The 21,803-nt window shown below is 34.2% G+C and overlaps 1 protein-coding gene across 1 annotated transcript in view; it reads right to left on the bottom strand.

Annotated features, from left to right (window-relative positions):
• Nucleotides 1–15,727, bottom strand: part of RBM25 (RNA binding motif protein 25) — a 42,933-nt gene extending 27,206 nt beyond the window's left edge. The window contains 5 exon segments of the mRNA XM_025042039.1: nt 2,439–2,606; nt 4,097–4,146; nt 8,020–8,140; nt 8,250–8,366; nt 15,528–15,727. Of these exon segments, the coding sequence (XP_024897807.1) occupies nt 2,439–2,606; nt 4,097–4,146; nt 8,020–8,140; nt 8,250–8,291 (381 nt within the window). The 5' untranslated portion in view covers nt 8,292–8,366; nt 15,528–15,727.
• Between the last annotated feature and the right edge of the window lie 6,076 nt (nt 15,728–21,803).

Raw genomic sequence — 21,803 nt, 5'->3', positions numbered from 1 at the left:
GTATAAGAAATGCTTGAACTCAAGTCCTTCACTCCCAACCCATACATGAAACTGAGAAGTTTTCTCGAGAAACCAACCTCAAAAAAAAAAGATTACTAATATTTAAAACCTCTGGCTGGTGGCTAGTTTTCCCTATAACGATGCCCCACATTTTACAAACTCAGCTTATGCACACGAAAGTCTTTTAATTCCTAACTTTTAAATATGAACAGACACTCGAGGATCACCAGATGTTTAAAGGAAGCCTTAAAAGTGAAAGAAATGAAAAGAGATAAATTCAGGAATCTAAAGAAAGCTTAAAAACAAATCACTTTGCTGCATGTATAAATCAAGAACCAGCTTTTAAAATGGATGTTTCAGGTTGAAAAAAATACACATGTCCACACAAAAACGTGTACACAAATATTCACAGCACCATTATTCATAATAACCAAAAAATGCAAGCAACCCAATTGTCTTATCAACTGATGAATGAATAAACAAAATGGAATATTTGGCCATTTAAAGAAATGAAATACCCATACAAACTATAATATAGATGTACCTTGAAAACATTACATAAAATGCCCAGAACAGGAAAACCCAAAGAAAAAGAAAAAATAGTTGCCAGAAGCTACGATGAAGAGAAAATGGGAGGTGACCGTTAATGTTTACAGGGTTTCTATTTGGGGTGATGAAAATGCTCTAGAATTAGTGGTGGTGTTTTTACCACTTTCTGAATATACTAAAAACCACTCAATTGTACATTATGAAAGGATGAATTTTATGGTATAAATTATATCTCAACAAAGACGTTTAAAAACGGCCTCCCAATGTCCACTTTGGGAAAAAATTGGTATTGTCTTATAAAACTGAAGGTAAGCATACCCTAACTTAGAAATTCCACTTCTAAGAGAATACATGATTTTTTCAGGTTCACCTATGAAGACATGGTATTACCAGCAGTAATATTAAAGCAAAACGTAGTATCAAAAAATGGAAATAATTCACATGATCATCAGTTGAAAACTGACAATTTATGGTGTATTTCTACAACGCAATGGTATATAACAATCAAAAGTAAATAAAGCTACATATATGTTAGGTGAAAAAAGCAAGTTATGAAGGAATACAGAATTAAAACTTGTAAATTATAAATTTTAATGAATATAAGTATGTAATTAAAGAAAAAAATATGCACAGAAATGATAAGTGCACATTGAGGAGAGTAGATTACCTCTGTGGAAGAACTGGGAACTGGGATCTTCAACTGTAATGTTTTATTTCTTTGAGGAAAAATCTAAAGCTAATTATCAGAAAATATTAAGATCTGACAAAGCTAGGTTTTGTGAATGTTTACTTTCCAAATATTTTTTAATGTAAGGATCACATAATTTACAAAACAGAAATGGTAATAATGTACATTACTTATAAAATCAAGAAGGAAAGTTTAAAAATGACCTCTCTGAGATATGGTGGATATTATGAAGGGAGTGCGAACAGGCACTGTCATTTTTCATTATAAAATCAGCATTCCTTCACTTAATAATGTGTATATATCACCAAGATAAAATTTACAAAACTAAGACCAAAAAAAAAAAATCAATGACTTCAAGTCAAAAGAATGAAAGAACTTATGCTCAGAATAAAAACTTTAAAAAGGAATCAGTCGATCATTGTTTAAAGGTTGCTGGGGAAAAAGATTAATTATTAATTATTAATGACAAAGGGAGAAAGATCTCACAATGGAGAGATCCCACCACCTAAACCAAGGAGTAACTAACCACCACCACAAGGACGGAGACATCATGTGCCTTTTGCTATGCAGCACTGAGAACATTACATCACCCATGAAGTATTCTTGCAAAAAATGCTTACTCTGAATATAACTATAAGCAAACAATCACTCAAATTCAAATTGGAGAGACATTCTGGGACTCTTCAAAAATATCAATGAAAGACAAAAACAAAACAAGCACACCAACAAAAAGGCTGAGAACTGTTCCATTAAAGAAACTTTCTAGAGGTGTGACAATTAAATGCAACATATAATCCTTGACTGGATCATAGATCCAAAACAAAAACAGCTATTTTGTAAAGTATTGGAAAAATTAAATAAGAATTATAGGCATATTAGTTAACAATATTATATCATCTTTAAATTTCTTAAGTATAACAATGATTTAGTGATCACGTAGGTGAATGTCTTTGGTCTTTAGGAGACACAAGAAGTATTTAAAGGTGAAATGTCATGCCACGATTTACTCTCAAATTATTCAGGAAAAAAGTATGCAGCATGTGTGTATAAAGTAAATGTAGCAAAATGTGTTCAAGGGTGCTCATTGTACTATTTGAAATTTTTCAAAATAAAATGGAGAAAATAATCAGAATCCTCTTTCTGCTTTTCCTAAGTTTTAAATTTATAATTTAAAAACTTTAAATAAAAAAGTTTTACTTACAGCAAGGAGCTGTCTTATAAGCATGTCTGAGGCTTTCTCAGAAATGTTGCCAACAAAAACCGTAGTAGTGGGACCACAATTTTCATCATTTTCTTTAGTCTTTAGGCCTGGATGATCTTTTCTTGCTCCCAAATGCTTTCCAACCATGGACACAGTGGGTACTAAGACCTAGAATGAAGAAAGGCAATAAAATTGGATCTGGCAGTTAAATTTCCTATTACGTTTAATAAGATATAGTAGTTATTATGAGGAAGTGAATACGGTAACATTAGGCTAAAAACATTAATGTTAAGGGTAGTAAAAATATAGCACATCATTAATAAAAGGTCTATATACTTAATCAAAAGCTCCTAAGGCACACAGGATTTTTCATTAGTGACAAACTTCCACTACTAGATTACCTATCTTTTAAAAACTTGGAAAAGCAAATAAAAATAACTTAGAAACTTTTTTACATTTAATACAATTTTTAAATGTTTAGGACATCAATAAATTGTTTAAAACTATCAAATATATCCAGAAGTTTCTTCACAACTCTACTCTGTACTAGTATAAAGGCGAATTTCCATTATCCCTAATCCTCTTGCACAATTTTCAAATATTCCCCCCACTTAAATTTTACCTTTTATCAGTTTATCAGTTACTCATATTTCTATCTTATTTTCCTTTTGTAACTTTCAACTTCTCAGAGGAAGGAACAGTCTTACTCATCATTTTATCTGGAATTGAATTTAGCAAAATACCCACAGTAGGCACTGATTAAGTAGCAGTAAACTGAGGGAGCTGCTCCAAACTCTAAATGCTACCTTTTCCTAGGCTAAAATGCAAGAGGATAAGAGTACCTGCCACGTGGAACTTTTCCAAAATAGCCGAACAATGGGTGTCTAATGCAAAAAAAGCTGACTCCCACCTTGGTCTACAGAACCATATCTTCTTAGTGGTGTGCTTCACAGCAGATTCCTGTTTGCCCACGCATCTTCCTTTTAATGTGAATAAAATCACTCCCCTCCCTTTTCAAAACCCACAGGTAGGAAAAAAGTTGTAAGTATTGAGATGTACCCTCCCTCACAGTTGAATTCTAAATGAAATCTGACATTCTACCAATAAACTCAAAGAAATACAAACTTTAATAAATGTGGAGAATTAAGATTCAAAATCCAAGACTGAATAATGAAATACTTCAGCAGAGAAAAGGCTTCAGTATAATTTCACAAAGCTTGAAGTTATACTAAGGAACAGAAAAAAAAAAATAGCTTGGAAGAGGCTAAAAATTAGGTAGATAGGAAGAAAGAGTAGAAATATATTCAATATAAATTACATTTCAAAATTTAAATTTCTGCTAGGGGAAAAAATAAATTAAATCTAAAATAACAAAATAAATTAAATAAATTAATTAAATCTAAAATAACAATAATGAAGAGTCCAGAGATTAAGAGAAACACCATAAAACTATTTAGGGAACATATTTTAGGGACTGCACATATGTATGGCTGAATGAAAATGTTACTTAATCAATAAATCATTATGATATAAATGGATGCTTGCTTCCTATTATTCTATTAAACACTTAAAATAATTTATCTAAGTTATAAATTTTTTTAGCTTTAAAAGCAGTACTACTACTATATCTCCTAATTCCTCCTTAAAATTATACTTACAGTTGGAGCAGGAGCCATAATGCTCATTGGTACAGGAATCATTGGGGTTCCTAAGAAAAAAAGCATGAGTTGTAAGCATACAATTATATATGACTGTATCTATATCAACTACACGTCATACATTCAAGAACCCTCACTCACAGTTAATTTAAATGGAAATGTAAGACTAATGAAACATTAATGAATGCCTTGTTTTCAAGAGCAATGTGATATCCGGTCAATCTATGTAAGCTTACATACAACAAACTATTCTCAAAGCAAAAAGGCTACCACAATATGCTTTTGCATTAAGCAGTATAAAATTCTGTATAGATATTGATTCACGTTCATCTGATTCAATACAATTCTCAAAACCAGCTACTTTCAAAAATACAGATTCACTTATGTGTGAACAATAGTATTAATGAATCCTTTAAAAGTAAAAACAAATCCTTTGAAAGTTTTTTAAGTATCAAATGAGAAATTAATCCAGAAACCTAGGAAGAATCTTGTTATTCCAGGTCTTTAATAAAAATAAAAATCATGCAAAAAATAAGATCAGTAATCTCAGTCACTGTCAAAAAAACCCCTCTAAGACAAGTATCTGCTGCTCTGAGGATTTAGGATCTGTCAATGGGCTCCTACTGACATCTGCATTTTTGTTTTCAACTACACTATTTACTAATCAATACCTGATGTACTGAGAGTACTTGTGCACATAACTAATGCAGAATTCTTACTGTTTGAGGATGAAAAGAATTTTTGCATTGAGGGCAGAGTCAGTGAAAGATCTGTCTACTTTTCCAATATAAATTTAAAAATGCATCTAAATACATCTCAATTAGTTCTGAAATTGCTCTTCAGTTTAAATTTAGCATCAGTTTAAGATTACTATCCAAGACTGGAAATTAATTCTTAAACATTTAATGCTATTATTTTCCAAAAAATTTATTTAAAATAACTTGTTTTCTAAAAAACAAAAAATCGAGATTGCTATCAATAAACCTACAAGATTGTACAAAATAAAAAAAAATAGGCCTCAGAATCAAACTTAGGTTTAATTCTTAGTTCTATCACTTTCAGTTATGTAACCTTGGGCAAGCTCTTTAACATCAACTCAGTTTTTTCAATTCAGAATGCCTGTGATATTATCTGAGATCATTTATGTGGAGCACTTAAAATACAATGCATGCTCAAAACTACTATAATTAATCAGTTCATAGCTAAATTTTTAACTTTGCAAAAACAAATGCTCCTCATCCATAGGTAAACAAACTTTCTATTAAACATTCAGAAAAAGACACTGAAAACTTTTTTCCCCTTTTTAATACTTACTAAAAGTTTGTTTCTTACCTCAACATGCAATGTAGAATTCACATTTAAAAATATATTGCTATTCGTTATAAAGATCTACGCATGCTAAAGTGAAAAAAAGCAAAGTGCACAAAGTGAACAGTGTTATTACTAGCTGAGTTTTTCAAAAGCAGACATGGGGAAAGCACAAATGAGCCAACACACTGGGATATGCACACCATAGCTCTGGAGAGTTTACTAGAAACTGACAAGAAAAACTATCTTTGGGGAAAGGGACTCTCAGTAACTGTGAGGGGAAAAAACTCCGTTTTTCTACATGCATGCATTATTTTTTAAGGAAAAATTATGCTTATTTTTAAAATTTCTTTTCTAACTTAGTATATGTGATTGCCACATACATCATCTCACTTAGAGTTCAATTAATTGCATTTACTAGATGGGTATTGTACTCTTGAATTATTATACTGGTTTAGCATAGTGTTTCATGTTTTACCTTTTAAAGTATTGATGCTGCACACAGAATTCAGGTAGTGAATGAGCTGCAAGTAAAATCTGATTTATCACCCATGTATACTTCCCTAAACAGAAACAATACTGTGTGCTGTTAGAAAAGGAATCAGAATTGTTTAACAGCATTACCACTCTAAACAAATGCCAAAAGTACGGCACTGACCAAACAGGCAAAGAGAAATACTGAAAATCTGGTTTTGAGGTTTGTTGATTCATCTTAAAAACTATGCAGAGAGTAGCCTTAAGAGAAACATGTCCCATTTATCTTTTACTTCTATTTAAAATCTGCTATAGTGCTCATCAGAAAATGTTACATTTACAGTATTCTTTTAAAATTCAAAGGATTTAAAATCCTGTCTATAAAACCAATCTACTAAAATTAAGGCACTGATTTTTATTGTCACCTGTAGAGAATAAACTATTCTTCCCTGTAACATAAGTGCTTTTTAAAAAGTATCATGGTTACTAGTAAGGGCTATCAAAAAATAGATCTCATAATCATGAGACTATAAATTTATGAAAATCAAGATATTTGGACACCCCCCAAAAAAACTGATGCCCAAATGAAAATGCTCAGGACACTGTCCTTAGGTTAATCTGTTTGATGGTTGACAACTAACTTTATTCAGTTTTCTGTTAACATTATTTTCTTAACCCCCTTTTCAGTGGAAATTCCTTTATAGTCCATTAGAGAGCATGTAAATAACTGTTACATGGGATAATAAACTGATAGCATTTAAACTTTCATACCACACCACAGCAGGCAGTTAACAAATACACATCCATGATTATCTACAACAAATAAAAACATCCTGCTATAGACGTAAGTGTATTAAAAACTTGCCCAAGTATTGTATTCTACTATATGATATATGTAAGTAATTGTTCTGATTTTTTAAATCTATGATTCACCAAAATTCTTGAAGTTTTAAATGACATTCCAGAAAAACTGTCATGTTTATCTTGTTGCTTATCACATCTACTCCAATACTGCTATGTACTTGGTCTAGGAGGTCACCAAAGCTGAGCCTCTGTAATGTACATATGAATTAACAACCTATCATGTGAGCCAAATGCGAAGTATTTTTGATTTTGTAACAGTCGAGCTCTTTAATAAAACATTGCAATTTCAAATAAATAATCCAATAGTTATAAACTGGTCCCTGATGTAACTTTCCTTAAATATTTCTGGATGATTTACAAGATCATTTAATGATTCCAACTTGAATTACATGAATTCTATGTTGAAATATTTCTAACACATAAATTAAAAAGAGCTCTTAGATACTATCTTTTGGAAAGGAAAATGATTTTATATGAAATGTTATCAACTCAATTAAAATATAAAAATACCTGAACTATCATCCATAAACCAAAGGAAAACTTTCTCTCAAGCCAAGCAACATTAATTACAGATTAAGATAATGGTTCTCAAATGTAGGTTCTCTTAACTATGGTTAAATGGGTGCCTAGGAATCACCTGTGAACTTGAAAAACTAAAGATTCTTGAGCCCCAATTTCTGAGGATCTGATTCAGTGGGGTGAGGTAGGGCCTGAAATTTTATTTTTTATCTCACAGAACTTTGGAGAAAAGAAGCTTTATACAGTGATTTGGAAAACCTTATATACTGTCAAATATCAAAAAAAAGTAAGACATGGAACAATATATGTTAGTATATATGTTAAATTAAAAAATATTGAAAACTAATGGATAAAAACTATAGACTTATAGAGGCTTATAATATGCATCAGAAAATATCTGGAAAGATAAATAAGAAAGATAAATAAAAAATCCTGGCTTTTCTTCCCTCTTTCAGTAAGGAGATGGTAACAACAGTTACATGGGACTGTGATAAGAAACTTTCACTATATATCTTTGATTTTTTAACCTTATAATACATTACCTAGTTTTTAAAAATAAAAAATTTAAAAAACTTCCCAAATGATTTTGATATTCAGCCAGATATAAAAACTACTGCCATAGGAAAATGAAACATCACATTTCCAGATAGATGCTAGCAGGCACCTTTGCTACTAACACAGTCACATATATCATCTTCCTAAAATTAATACTGTAAAGACTAAAGTATGAGATTAAACAACAATATTAACAAACTTACCTGGAGGTACAGGTGGAGGAAAGCCAGGAAACTGTGGGGGTGGGATCCCTGGTGGGAGTGCTGGGATTCCCATGGGAGGGCGATTCAAATGAGGGGGGAAAGACATTCTTACTGCAGCAGTCTAAAAAAAGAAACAACAAATCATTTTATTTGAAAACTTTACAATTTGATATGCCTGGTTTGTTTGCCTTCATTTTTAGAGTATCTGCAAAATTCTAAAGTTTTCTTACCCAAAGGAGTTGGCAAAGACCCTCTTTTCTCTGTCTGTCCATTGAGAATTTTTAAAACTTAGATCTTTTCTAAAATAAGTTCCCAAAATGTACACGATCTAAGTTCAGGATAGACTCCTACAATCATATGGGAATACATATAAAGGAAGAAAAAAATTTTGAGGTTCAGTTAATATCCAAAAATTAAATACCAAACATCAACGATCGTTTTAAACCAAACTCAGAATCCAGGAAGGTATCTAACGCTTATTTTTAAAAAGTGTTCTGATGTATTCATTTTTTAATACATATCAGCACCTTTCGGAAAACTAACGAAGTTACACAGTATTTTTTGATTCAATGTTGGCCATTTCCTCAAATACCAATGACTGTCTCAGTGAACTATAAACCTGAGGGGGGAAATCTTCTCACATTAGGTTACATATAGTAACCATTCAAATATAAAGAGAACATAAATTTGAGACAATGAAAAAAGTCATAATTTTTCTTAAAATTAAAAGCAAACCCCTTAACCATTCTTGAATGAAATTCAATAAATGAATGAAATTCAAGAATCAGATGCTAGCATTTGACAGATTTAAAAACACAAGAACAAACTGAACTGTTTCCCCTGGTTTGTGATATTACTACTTAAAAGAAAATTATTTTTCACTTTGTTAAACAAATGTTAAGTATCTAAGACTTTTCCTCCCCCCCAATTGTATATTTTCCTCAACATATTCTGTGGTCCACATTTATTGGAAAAGTAGAAAAAACAATGGTAGGATGTCCCTGGTGGATTCTACGCACCATTTAAAAAGCAGCCAAAATAAGTGGCCTGATCACATAAGCAGTGATTTGATCAACAGGATATTTTTGCTGGACACTAGGAAAAAAATCCCCCCACCTATACTCTATAACTGAAGGAGTTTAGAGTTGTTATAAGCTTTTAAAAGATGTCTCTACTATTTTCTTTTTTGTTTTATATATTGTTTTACTCACCCTTCAGAAGAGAGAAGATAAAAAGTGCATGTCTTCCACTTCCTCGCCCCCTAATCCCAACAGTTTGGTATATATCGTTGCATTCTTCTAAATATCTCTCTATACACAAACTAATATATAATCATTTGTGTTTTTCTGCAAACAATATAATCATACTATATTGTTATGTGCATTTCTCCCTCCTTATCATTAACATCTTTGTCAGTTCTTAAAGTTCTATTCCATTCTTTATAAGGCAGTTAAATATTATAATACAGACATACAATAATTATTCAACCAACATTAATGGTTGGCTCCACATTTTACCTCTTACAAATGCTTTTGGACAAACTGGACATGCAACTCTATGCACCTGTGCAAGTAATTGTATAATACAGATTAGTACTGTGTATATCCACACTTTACCTCTAAACCATCCTCCAAAACTAGTGTACAAATTTATATTCCAACCATCAGTATATGAGTATGACCTTTGCTCATATCTCCACCATTGCTAGAATAAATCAGTGTTTAATTATAACAATCTGAGAGGTAAAAAAAAACTTTCAGTTTGCATTCCCCTAATCACATATGAGGTTAATTTCTTTTTACCTGTTTATTAGATATTACTTTAAAATAGTCTTAGAAAAGCATGTTCTTCATGCTCACAGCTGTTCTTCTGACTTAGGGCAGTAAAATATTCTATAAAATCTAAACTTCGATTTCAGAAAACACAATAATATTTAAAATATTTAGAAAGTTTTACAGGTAAAGTAAATTCCTAGGATGAGTTCATATACTTAGCAAATAGGGTACTGGAAATGCTTTAAAAAAATAAGTAGGTATTAGCATACATTAGAAACGCAAAATGCAACCAATTTAAGATTGTAAATGTGTAATATTTTTAAATAATTCTTTTGCAATACTTTATGGTCAAAAATAAAAACAAATACTCTTTAAGGAAGGGGGCAGAAGTCTATCTCCTTTTAAAACAGAGAGGGCTACTGTCCTACTTACAGAAGCTCTTGTATTATAATACTCTATCTCAGCACTTTCTTAGGAGGGCAGTTGGTATTAATACCTGTTGAATAAATGAATGAATCAGTAAACAAATGAATTCTGAGGACCTCATTAACCAAATTTATTAAGAAGCTCCCATGCTAGTAATGGATGACCCAGTGCCTATCCTCATAATGGTTACAAAGATTAGGCCACGAATTCATCTTTAGAATCACTTTCTCCCAAGTATTAGATATAAGTATTTTTTAAACCCTCTATATTCTTGATGTTTAAACAATCACTATTTCATAGTTTTTAAATATATGTCATTCTGTAAAGAGTTAACCAGATTATGTTTAATTTTAGTTTATGCCAATATGCTCATTCCATTCACATCTAATTTTTCTATGAAATATTTCCCTTTTACTTTCAATCGTTCAAAACTTGCTTATTCATAGGCTGAACTTTAAAGGGGAAGGTTATTTTAATAAGGTAATGATTCTATGGAAATCCAGAAAACAAATATTTCTGGTGATCTCTGATAAAGATTAGTGTTCACTCTAAACATCCTAAAATGAGAGTATCGACCACTTATTTCAACAGTTTTATGTATTTTGACATATGTGAAAATGATTAAGAATAAACTTTAAAACCATAACAAAGCTTATTAGATTGTACTTACAGTTGATAAATTGTAAAATTCTCTTATAAAAAATTATACAGATATTCCAAGTTGGTACTTTGCAGAATGAGATTGGGAAGAGAGCTAGGGAGTGCATTTATTTAAATACCGTGGTCAGACCTCACTAAGAAAGAAATATTTGAACAAAGACTTGAAAAAGGATGAGGTAGGAAGCCCTATTCATACCTGGGGGCAATGGCCTCCCAAGCAAAGGAAACAGCAAACATAAAGAACTTGAGATGGGTATGGAATGTTTGTTTGGGGAAGAAGAACAAGGCCAACAGCTAGAGCAGAGTATGAGAAAAGTCAGAGATAAATGCTGAGTATCACTTGGGGAGGGAGTTCAGAGAGTACAGGGCTTTACAGGCCACTGTAAAATTTTTGGTTTTTACTCTAAATAAGATGGGAAACATCTGAAGGCTTTTTATTTGACTTACATTTTAATAGTGTTACTGGCCACTGTTAAGACTGGAGAACAAAGGTAGAAGCAAAAGACTACAGCAATAATCCGCACAAGAAAAGGTGGCCTGAAACAGGTAGTAGTAAAGTGTTAACAAGTTTTGTTAGAGTCTGGATATACTATGAAGGTAACCAATTGCTGAGGGAGTGTGTGTGGGGTTTAAGAAAAAGAGGTGCAGTGTTTATTTTTTTTATTATCATTGAAATAATTTAGTAGTGCTTTACTTTTAGAAGGTTCAAAGCATTTTTACCTTCTAAGTATGACACTTTATGTCCCAAAGTAACAAAAACAAGAACCTATGATGGAAGCTCTCATGCTATCTCTAGTGTGGCAATGGTCATACAAGTTTATGCATTTGTCAAAGTCCACTGAAATTAAAATAGGAGCATTTTATTGCATATAAATTGTATCTCAATAAATTTAGTCCCCCCCCCAAACACTTCTAATTCGTATAAGCATTCTTCCATTGCAGATTTATTGCGATAGAAACAAAATACTGTACCAAGAATGGATTTACAGGCTAACCCTAACAGGACACTGTGTGCCAAATTTCTGAAATTTTAAGAGGTAAATCAACCGATGGATTCTCCTCAGCAAACACTCATATACAACTTATTCATTCACTCAATAAATCTATATAGTTCTGATTACATGTCAGATTCCTTCCTAAGATTTTTATTAGCTATGAAAGAGCGAATTTTATATTATTATATAGTTATAAAGCAGTCCATTTACTCTACACTGAATATAAATGACTATTAGTGTAGCATGCACTGTTTCCTGCTCTCCTTACAGCCTAGAACAGGGGTCCCCAACCCCTGGGCCTATTAAGAACTGGGCTGCACAGCAGGAGGTGAGCAATGCGCTAGCAAGCAAAGTTTCACATGTATTTGCAGCCACTCCCAAGCGTTAGCATCACCACCTCTATCTCAGATCAGGCATGAGATTCTCATAGGAGAGTACCAGTCCATGGTGCCAAAAAGGTTAAGGAACCCCGGGGTAAAAGGGACTGACATAGATGCCCCGGCCTAAGCAAAGCCCTTCAAAACATCATTTCTCAAACTGAATTTCCAAGAACCGAGTCTTTAGAAACTATTCCTAGGAAAAAGTGTTCCATGTCCAAATGGGAAATGCTTGATTAACAAAAAGAGCCTTTCACAGGAAAGCTTTTCAGATGTATGAAAATGCTTAAGTGTTTTGAGTTTCCAAAAAGGGAGCTGATCTTTTTCTGAGATTTCCACTTTGCTGTTTTACCATTTCCAATTATTAAAAAAGCAACATTATCTATAGAGAAAGATTAGTAGTGATTGGAGTTGGGGGTGACGTGCAAACAGGAAAAAGGGATCCTTTTGGAATAACAGTTGCACAACTCCATACATTTACTAAAAAAAATCACTGAATTGTACATTTTCAGTGACTGAATTTTATGTCAATTACACTTTAATAATGCTTAAAAAAAAGCAATACCAATTCAGTAGATTATCTAATACCATATCAATATTAATTTCTTGGTTTTGATCATTATACTGTTGTTAAAAGAATGTCCTTGTTTTTAGAAAACACACATTTAGAGGTTAAAGAAAACCACATCTGCAACTGGCTAGCAAAACATTTCAGAAGAAAAACTATGGAGAAAAAGAGAAGAGGATAAAGCAAATTGGTAAAATGTTAAGATTTGGGGAATCTGGGTGAAAGATATTTGAGAATTCTTTGTAGTATTCTAATTTTTTTGAAATTTGAAATTATGTCAAAATAAAAAGTTAAAAAACTATCAATAATTCTGGTTAGTGGAAATGTTTTTCATTTTCAAAAATATAGGAAAAAAGCTATTCAAAAACTTTGAGGAATCAAAATTCTTATGAATGGCAGCAGTAGTATCACAAGACTATTAAGAAATTTTAAAAAATACACAGTATATTTTTGTTAAGATCTTAGAAGATTCAATGATTACTTTTGCTTCCAAAGTTATAATATAGTTAATATAATTTCCCCCTGCACATGTATTTTTATACACGTATTTTTTAACTGAGAAAAGTATATAGCTAATTTGTCTGCAGACCAAAAAGCTTGAAAATCTCAAACTTACATTAGGTCAGAAGTAGTTACCCAATGTTAAAATGGACTTATTTTAAAAATATAGAGCCTTAACAAAGTGGAATAAAGATAGCAAACCACAAAATAAAATTAGTCAAAACTATCCTTAATATATAATGCCTACATGCAACAGTGGAACAATAAAAACATAATTTGTCTGCAGACCAAAAAGCTTGAAAATCTCAAACTTACATTAGGTCAGAAGTAGTTACCCAATGTTAAAATGGACTTATTTTAAAAATATAGAGCCTTAACAAAGTGGAATAAAGATAGCAAACCACAAAATAAAATTAGTCAAAACTATCCTTAATATATAATGCCTACATGCAACAGTGGAACAATAAAAACATTTTCTTCCTAAAAGTGCTTTGATAGCTATCAAAAAAAAAAAAAAAGAACTACAACAAAAACCCACTCTGGGGACCAAAATAGGAAACTTGGTAACCCCAAGATGATGAATTATTTAATAAAAATAGCAACTAACACTTTTATTTCCTTTCATTTACAAAAGCTTTTGACGTACATTATCTCATTTAATCTCCCAAATTACTCGTGTATATGTATTATTCTTTCACAAATGAAGAAGCTGCCTTGTCCAAGAGAACACAATAAGTGGGTGGGGACTCCAAGGTACTGGACTATGCTTAAATTACCAATCCAAAGGCTGGTTTTTCACTGAATAACAATGCCCCTTTCTAGTAATAATATACCAATGAGAAACTTCTTATTAAGGATTAACTTTGACTTTAAAAGTCTATTCAGACTACACTGGAAGAAATGTTAAAGTCAGAGTTAGGTCTTGTGTACTTCACTGAAAATTCTTAAAATAACAAATATTGGTTAATGAGTACTAAACACTATGTTATTTGGGTATTGCACAAAGGATTTCACAGACATTTTTCTCAATTCTCAATTCCAATAACCTATGAGGTAGACACTATTATAATCCTTACTTTACAGATGAAGAATACAACAAAGGCTTTAAATTAGATTCATTATAATGTATAGTATCTACCTGAATCGTGAGAACCTGATGACCAACTGAATGCCTTTCTAGGCTTCTCAATGTTTTTGGAAACAATCTTTTAAAAATTAAAGCCCCCAAGACAATATAAAATTACGGATACACTACTACCAACGACCTAATTAATTCACAGTACTTCACACTATAGCAGTCTGGTGCAAGAGAAGTCCAATCTCTTCCCTCCTTTTGGTCTGCTCCACTCTGCCCAGTATCAAAATGGCTTTTCTATGGCAATATAAATCCATAATTACATAACTTCAAAGTTATCTTCATATTCCTAGATCTATTTTGAAAAATGTATTTAGAAAGTAGTATTTATGATCAAATATGGGTGAGAAAGAAGTAACATATTTTAATGTGGAGCTGGACATCGCCTAGAATGAATGGGGATATAGTTTACTGTAATCTCCAATGGAGGAAGGTGCAAGACCACAATATTCATCATTATCTTAGACAAGCAAACCAGGAGGGTGCTAAAAAAAAAAAAAATTAGGCATTAGCTAAATTCGGAGGGAGGGAGGAGTTCAACTCAGCGACCGGCTCTAGATGACCAAAGAGGAAGGGAAAGAAATCCGTTGGTGGCTAGCAGCTCCCTACAGAGTGGGTGCTGGCTGGCTTCTAGACAGAACCTAGGCCAAGTGTGTCCTAGGCCCGGAAAATCCACCATAGGGTTCTGCAGGCTCTGGTTAGAAAAGGGCCTTAGAGAAGAACTCCCCAGGGGCACACCTATCGTTTGGTGGCAAACGTGGAGCCCAGAAAGAACCGAGGCGATTCACTGTGGTGGACCGTGAAAGGAAAAGGGAAAGTGGGCGACAATGCAAAGAGAAAAACCTCTAGCAATAGGTCCGGCCTCCACGGGCTCCTCCTGGGCCCACTGGTTTTCGAGGCCTTAAAGAAGTGAAGAAACCCAAGCCTCGTGCCTGTCCCCTCCCCCACCCAGCCCCCCTCTTCACCCCCATCCCACCCCGGCCCTTTCGGAGCCTCCCCGGCTTTCCTTCCTCCCGTAGCCGAGGTACCCGGTTTCCCAGTTTTCACACGCGTTCAGAGGCGTGAACTCACCCGCCGCTAAGGAAAAGGTACTGTCTTCGCGGCCTTATGGGCTCCAGGTTACGAGTGGGCTCCACCGGTTCGAGGTTTCTGCGCGCCGCTCGCCGGGAGACTGGTTCCGAAGCGACTACTCGCACAGGCCGCAACGCAAACACAGCCGCGCTGCGCGGGGCGCTTCTGGAGGTCTTCCTCTTGCCCGGCATGCACTGCGGCTGGGGGAGTAGAGAGGAGAATCATAGAGAAGAACGCATATAGATAGTCTTCACTCTTGGCTCTGAATCACCACTCCCCGGCGAATAACCATAGAGAAAGAGTCCCCGAATGGGGACTAGAAAGGCTAAAGCTGTAAATTACGACCCACCCTGCCATGTTTGATTGGACCTGATTGAATCTTGTGACTATGCGACGCCATCTTGAGGTCAAGGTTCCGACTGAACGACTGAACACCGCTGAGGATTTTAGAGGATTTCTTATTTTTTGTAGTTTGGGTTTCAGGGAGTAGAACCTTGCTCTGTGGTTCATGGAGGTTCGATGGACTGATATCTGGGTCCCCACCCAGCACCTTAATAGGAACCCCAAGAGCTGATCTTTTCCTAGAAAACAACTACTCTTGATCCCAACAGACCTGGCGGTGGTGGGGTTTTTGTTTTTTAAGTGCACATGCACAAAAGCTTTTGCGCACTGTTGGGCCAAAGAGGTAGTTAGATGTTTGAAATAACCTAAACCGACCTGTAAAAACATTTAACACAGCTTTCATTCAGTAATGTAAAAAGCTAAAAGGAACCTCATTAATCAGATTAATGATAATCTAATCACGAATGTTTATCCAATTTATGGTTAATATCTATTTACAGGCCTTTGTTTCTCAACTGCTTGCTTTTCAGAAGGCTTATAATTCGATCAATTTAAGTATTGCCTCCCTAAGTGACTGGTGCTAAGTGCTGGGAGTCAGATTTTATTACTGTCCTGGCGGAGCTGCAAACAACGCAAAAACAGTTGACGAATTCTGATCATTGTATATAAAACTGGAACATACCTATACAATCCCTGTCTGTATTTCCTATTTAATTTTACTCTACAGCACGAATCACCATCTACCGTACTACCTATTTTTCTTACTTACGGTCTGTCTGCTGTTACTCCACTAAAATGTCAACTTAAGGAGTGCAGAGTTTGTTTTGCACACTGCTGTAGCCCCAGCGCCTACAACAATGCCTGGTACATAGCAAGTGTTCAATAAATATTTGTTGAATGAAAGAAATGATTACATACTATGAGTACCGGTAAAACATAAAATGCAGTGGGAGACCAACGAGAAAGGTTATATCATTCCTATTCCTCCTATCTAAAATTTACATTTCTGTTCCCTAACTTTCTTTACCAATGAAGAAGACTAATAATACCTACTCCCCAGAGGTATTGCATGGACTAAATTACCTAATGTATGTGAAAGTACTTTGGTAAAGTGCTAGACAAATGATAATTACCTCTTGCAAATGAAAAGAGCAATTTGTGCTTTTTTTTTTAACCACCACAGGCGTAAACACAGAAATCCTGTCAAGTTACTCTGTATTCCTTTGTATTGTTAGAAACATTGTACATGAATTCACTTGTATAGTAAAATAAAATCTTGAGGAGAGAGAAATTGTCTCAAGCAGCAGTTTCCTAACTTTCTTGTAGTAAATATTTATGTTGACCTAACATACATTCATTCCCTGTCTTTGATAATGGCACTCCAAATTTCTTAAAAGAAGTCATCTTTTCACTACTCCAGATATTTATAGTTTGAATAGCAAATCCTAACCCTAGCCAGACCCCTTAGGACATGGTGATAGACTTATAACGCAATCAAATCCTGGCGATTTAGCCCTTACATTGCACCAGGCACTATTTAAAGCATCTTGCAAATATCAGCAACTTTATCTTCACAGCAGCCCTCCAAAGTAGGAACTATTGTTACACAGATAAAGAAACTAAGGCTTGCAGAGGTTAAATAAGTTACCCAAAGTTATACAAATAGTGAGTGATGGAGTCTGGTTCCTCAGTCCATGCTCTCAACTATTACTCTATGCTGCTTCATCAGGAATAATGCTAAGGAAAAAAAAAAAAAAGATGGAGGAAGGGAGTGGCCATCTTTTCCATTTAAACAAGGGAGATGTTAAGCTTGGAACTGGTGGGGACAGGGGGATGGTAAGGATAAAACCATCACAAAATGAAGCAGAGGTAAGAGACGGTGGGAGGTGGGAAATTTTTTACAATATCATTTCAGAACATGGTTTCAGTCATTCTTGAAGCCAGATATCTTTCTAGGCTTCTTGGTATCTAAACCAATAAATGCCTTTTCCTAAATCAGTTTGAACTAGGTTTCTGTCTTTTCAAAAGAAAGAACCATAAATGAGACACTTGTATATACTTGTAATAGACAGGCCAAGCCATTTAGCTTCAATGCCAATCAACCTCCTCCTAAGCCTCACAAGCCCTTGCTGAGGAAAGCAGCTGTAAATAATGAATTTGGATATTGGTAGCCATAGTATATGTATTATAACCCTATTCCTATGGCCATATCTCACCCAACTAGTCAGCAGCATATCATGGAACTTGTGAGAAAAACACTGTTTAGCTGGACCAGGGAGATCCTCCCAAGAATTTAAACTGGATGTGATGATAAACTGAATAGTAGAGCCAATGAATTGATAGCAAAATAAAACTGCAGTGGTAGATGATAGAGTTGGTGAATCATGTCAACAACAGGTCACTAGAACAGGTACCTTTGTGGCCTAGATTGGAAAGAGGAAATTATTTAAATCTCATCAAGGCACGTGAGCTGTCATCAGAACTACTTTAGCTAATGGGGCGGGGGGCGGGTATCCCAGTGAAGATCCAGTCTCTCAGAGGCCCAGCTATGTAGCTTCAGTTCCTGCTTCATCATTTCAGGATACATACTACTATGTGATAATCAGGTTTCTCATAGTCTCCCTATTGGACATTGAGTTACTTCAAGGAAGAGATCATGGTTTATTTACCTTTAAATGGCCATGCTAGACACATAATTGTCACAAAATTAATATTTGACTTAAAAAATCACAGCACATCTTTAAAATATAGCAGAATAATTTTAAATAGCCAGATATCAATTAGTTTTCCTCTACATCTCTGCCTTGAGCTCCAATTTAGGCTATTTTGTTATCAAGATTCAAACTTCATGTGAATTTAAACTGCTGCCACTTGGCATTATTAAAGTACTTGTGTAATTATAGAAGATAGGCATTTAGACGTTCTAAAGTTATCAAAAACCAAGTAATCATACTGGGTGGAAGAGGAAGTGGGTGTAAAAAAGGGCAATTTTCCATATAAAGTGATGAGTTAGACTATGCTTTTGGTTGTAAAGAAGAGATATTCGAGTAGCTTAAAAAATGGAGGGTTGTTGAAATATAATGACAGAAATATGCAAAATATTGGTAGCAGCACTTAGTTTAGCCTGTGGATCCGAGGAAGTCAGAGAAGTCTTCCAGGAGGAAGCATTATTCTGAGCTATGTTTTAACCAGGACTGCAAAGGGCAGACAAATATTGAATATGCTCCCCTCCACTGTAATCATAGAAATGCTAATACCATAGTGAGATGTCATATTAAAACCATTTTACTGGTGAAAATTAAGAAGTCTGATGGTACAAGAGTATAGAATAATAGGAACACTTAGGCAATGCTGGCAGAAGTCTGTATTGGTACAACTACTTTGGCATAGCCTAGAAAAATAAAGCATGATCCAGCAGTTCCACTCTTACTATTATATAGAGAAATTTTCACATATATGGACCAAGAAACATGTTTGAGAATGTCCATGGCACCATTATTCATAAAGGAAAAATGTCTGACAATAGATAAACATGTTTTCAAAACGTCACCTATTTATATAAAGATGGAATTAATAAACTACAGTTACACATGAGACGTTGAGTGAAAAAAGTGAGTCGGAAAAAAAAAAGCAAGTCAGAAATCTATGTATCTTATGATACCATTATAATGATTAAAAAATTGGCATTAATAATAATCTATCGTTTAAAGAAACATGCATATATGATAAAACTATATATATTTAAAAACCAAAGAAATAATTAATTGAAAATTCAGGGTAGTGGTTTCCTCTTAGAGTTATCTCTCTTTTGGAGGGAGCAAAGGTGATGAAACTGGTAAAAAACATATAGGTAACCTCAATGTTTTTGGCAATGCTATAGCTCATCAATTCAGTGGTGAGTTTACTGGTTTTCATTTTATTATTATGATTCATAATTTACATATGTATTATACATATTTTCAATGTAGCAAATATTATATAAGTTTTAAATAAATTAAAAATAAATTATGCAACCATATCCATATATACTTATAGAAGCATATGATTTTATTTTGCTCTTTAAATTTTTACATGAATGGAATCAGAGTTATTCAACTTTCACTTAGTAAGGCTGTGTTTTTTGTATGTTAAATCCATGTATAATCATTTATGTGAACATAAATCCACGTATGTAAAAATCATTTTAAAAACTGCTACATTGTATTCCATAACAGTTGTGTCATTGTGTACAGATTGGAAAGTTTTCAGAAGCAAGTAACAGACAACCCAAGTGAAACTGGCTTAAATAGTAAGGAAACATTTTGGCTCATCCAGCAGAAAGACTAGCTAGGCTGCCCTTCATTGTTGGGTGATCCAGAGGCTCATTAATTTTATCAGAAACAAAGTTCTTCCTGTCTTGCTTTTTTCCTATCTCTCTGTTCTATCAACTCCAAATGTGGACCTCATTCTAAGGCTGGTTCCCCTCATGGTCACAGGATGGCTACACTGAGCCTACATGCTTTTTAATTCAGAAGAGAGATTAAGTAGATTTCACTCCCAGAAGATCAAGGGAGAACATTCTAGAAGCCCCAGGAACCTGAATTGAATCACACCCTAAGCTGAGGTTCTTACTCTTGCCTTAGAAAATCATTGGCGAGATAGATGCAATTACCCTTAGACAGGCCTATCCCTTGAGCTAAGGGTAAGGTCAGTTTCTCCAAAACCCAAAGTCTGTGCTGAGGAAAGGTGGATATTTGAACAAAATCAGAATTGTTAGAAAAGAGGAAGAGGGAAATGGATACTGAGAAGGCAACTATCATCCACTAAACAGTTTATTTAATCAGTCCTTTTTTTATGGACATTTGTTTCCAATTCATACGCAGGAGGATATCTAGGGGCGGAAAGGCAAAGCAGAAGAGTATGCTAATTTCTAAATTTGAATAGATATTACAAAACAGTTCTTCAAAAGGGCTATGCCAAGTACACATTTCCGCAAATGTGTACTTGGCATAGCCCTTTAGTCTCTCTAATGGGAGACAATGACATTTAATTTACTGTAACTTCCATTTCCCTGACATCCGCTGGTGAAGGTATTTCTTCCGATAGCTGTTATCTGAACCTGGTCTCTTCCAATCCAGTGAAACTACATTTACCTTTTTGCTAAGTCCAGTGTACATTTTTCAGCCTTTATCTTATTTTACTCCTTAGCATTTAACACTCCTGACCATCACACTTTGACAAATCCTATCTTCTGTGTCTCACACTTTTCCTCCTACCACTCCGCTTCCTCCTTCTCAGTGTCCTTGGGAGCTTTCTCTTCTTATGCTCATGCTTTAAAATGTTGGTCTTCCTCAGGGTCCTGTTGCAAGCCTTCCTCTCCTCTTACTCTAAGTGACTCCACAGTAGACTCATCTACTCTTAGGGCTTTAACAACCATCTATTCCCAGATCTACATCTTGAGCTTAGATTACTTGAGTTCTCTTTCTTATTGGCCAGCTACCTACAGGGGTGTTGTTGTTTTCTTTTTTTTTTTGAAGTAAATTTACATGAAATTCACTGTTTAAAACATTTTTCAGTGTACAATTTAGTGGCTTTTAGTATATTCACAATACTGTACAACAATCGCCACTAATTCCAGAACATTTTCATCACCCTTAATAGAAGCTCTATACACATCAAACAGTCACTCCCTATTATCCACTTCCTACAGCCCCTGGCAACAACTAATTGGTTTTCTGTCCCTATAGATTTGCCTATTCTGGGCACTTTCTATAAATGAAATCATAGTATATGTAGCCTTTTGTGTCTGGCTTCTTTCACTTAGCATGTTTTTAAGGTTTATTCATTTTGTACCATGCGACAGTACTTCACTCCTATTTACGGCTGGATAATATGCTCTTGTATGGATATGCCACCATGAATAGTGGTACTATGTATATTTGAGTACAAGTTTGC

The sequence above is a fragment of the Pteropus alecto genome, unplaced genomic scaffold (genome assembly GCF_000325575.1).
Source record: "Pteropus alecto unplaced genomic scaffold, ASM32557v1 scaffold8, whole genome shotgun sequence".
Lineage (NCBI taxonomy): Eukaryota > Metazoa > Chordata > Mammalia > Chiroptera > Pteropodidae > Pteropus > Pteropus alecto.
The sequence above is the reverse complement of the archived record's forward strand: the minus strand, read 5'-3'. Positions and strand labels throughout refer to the sequence as shown.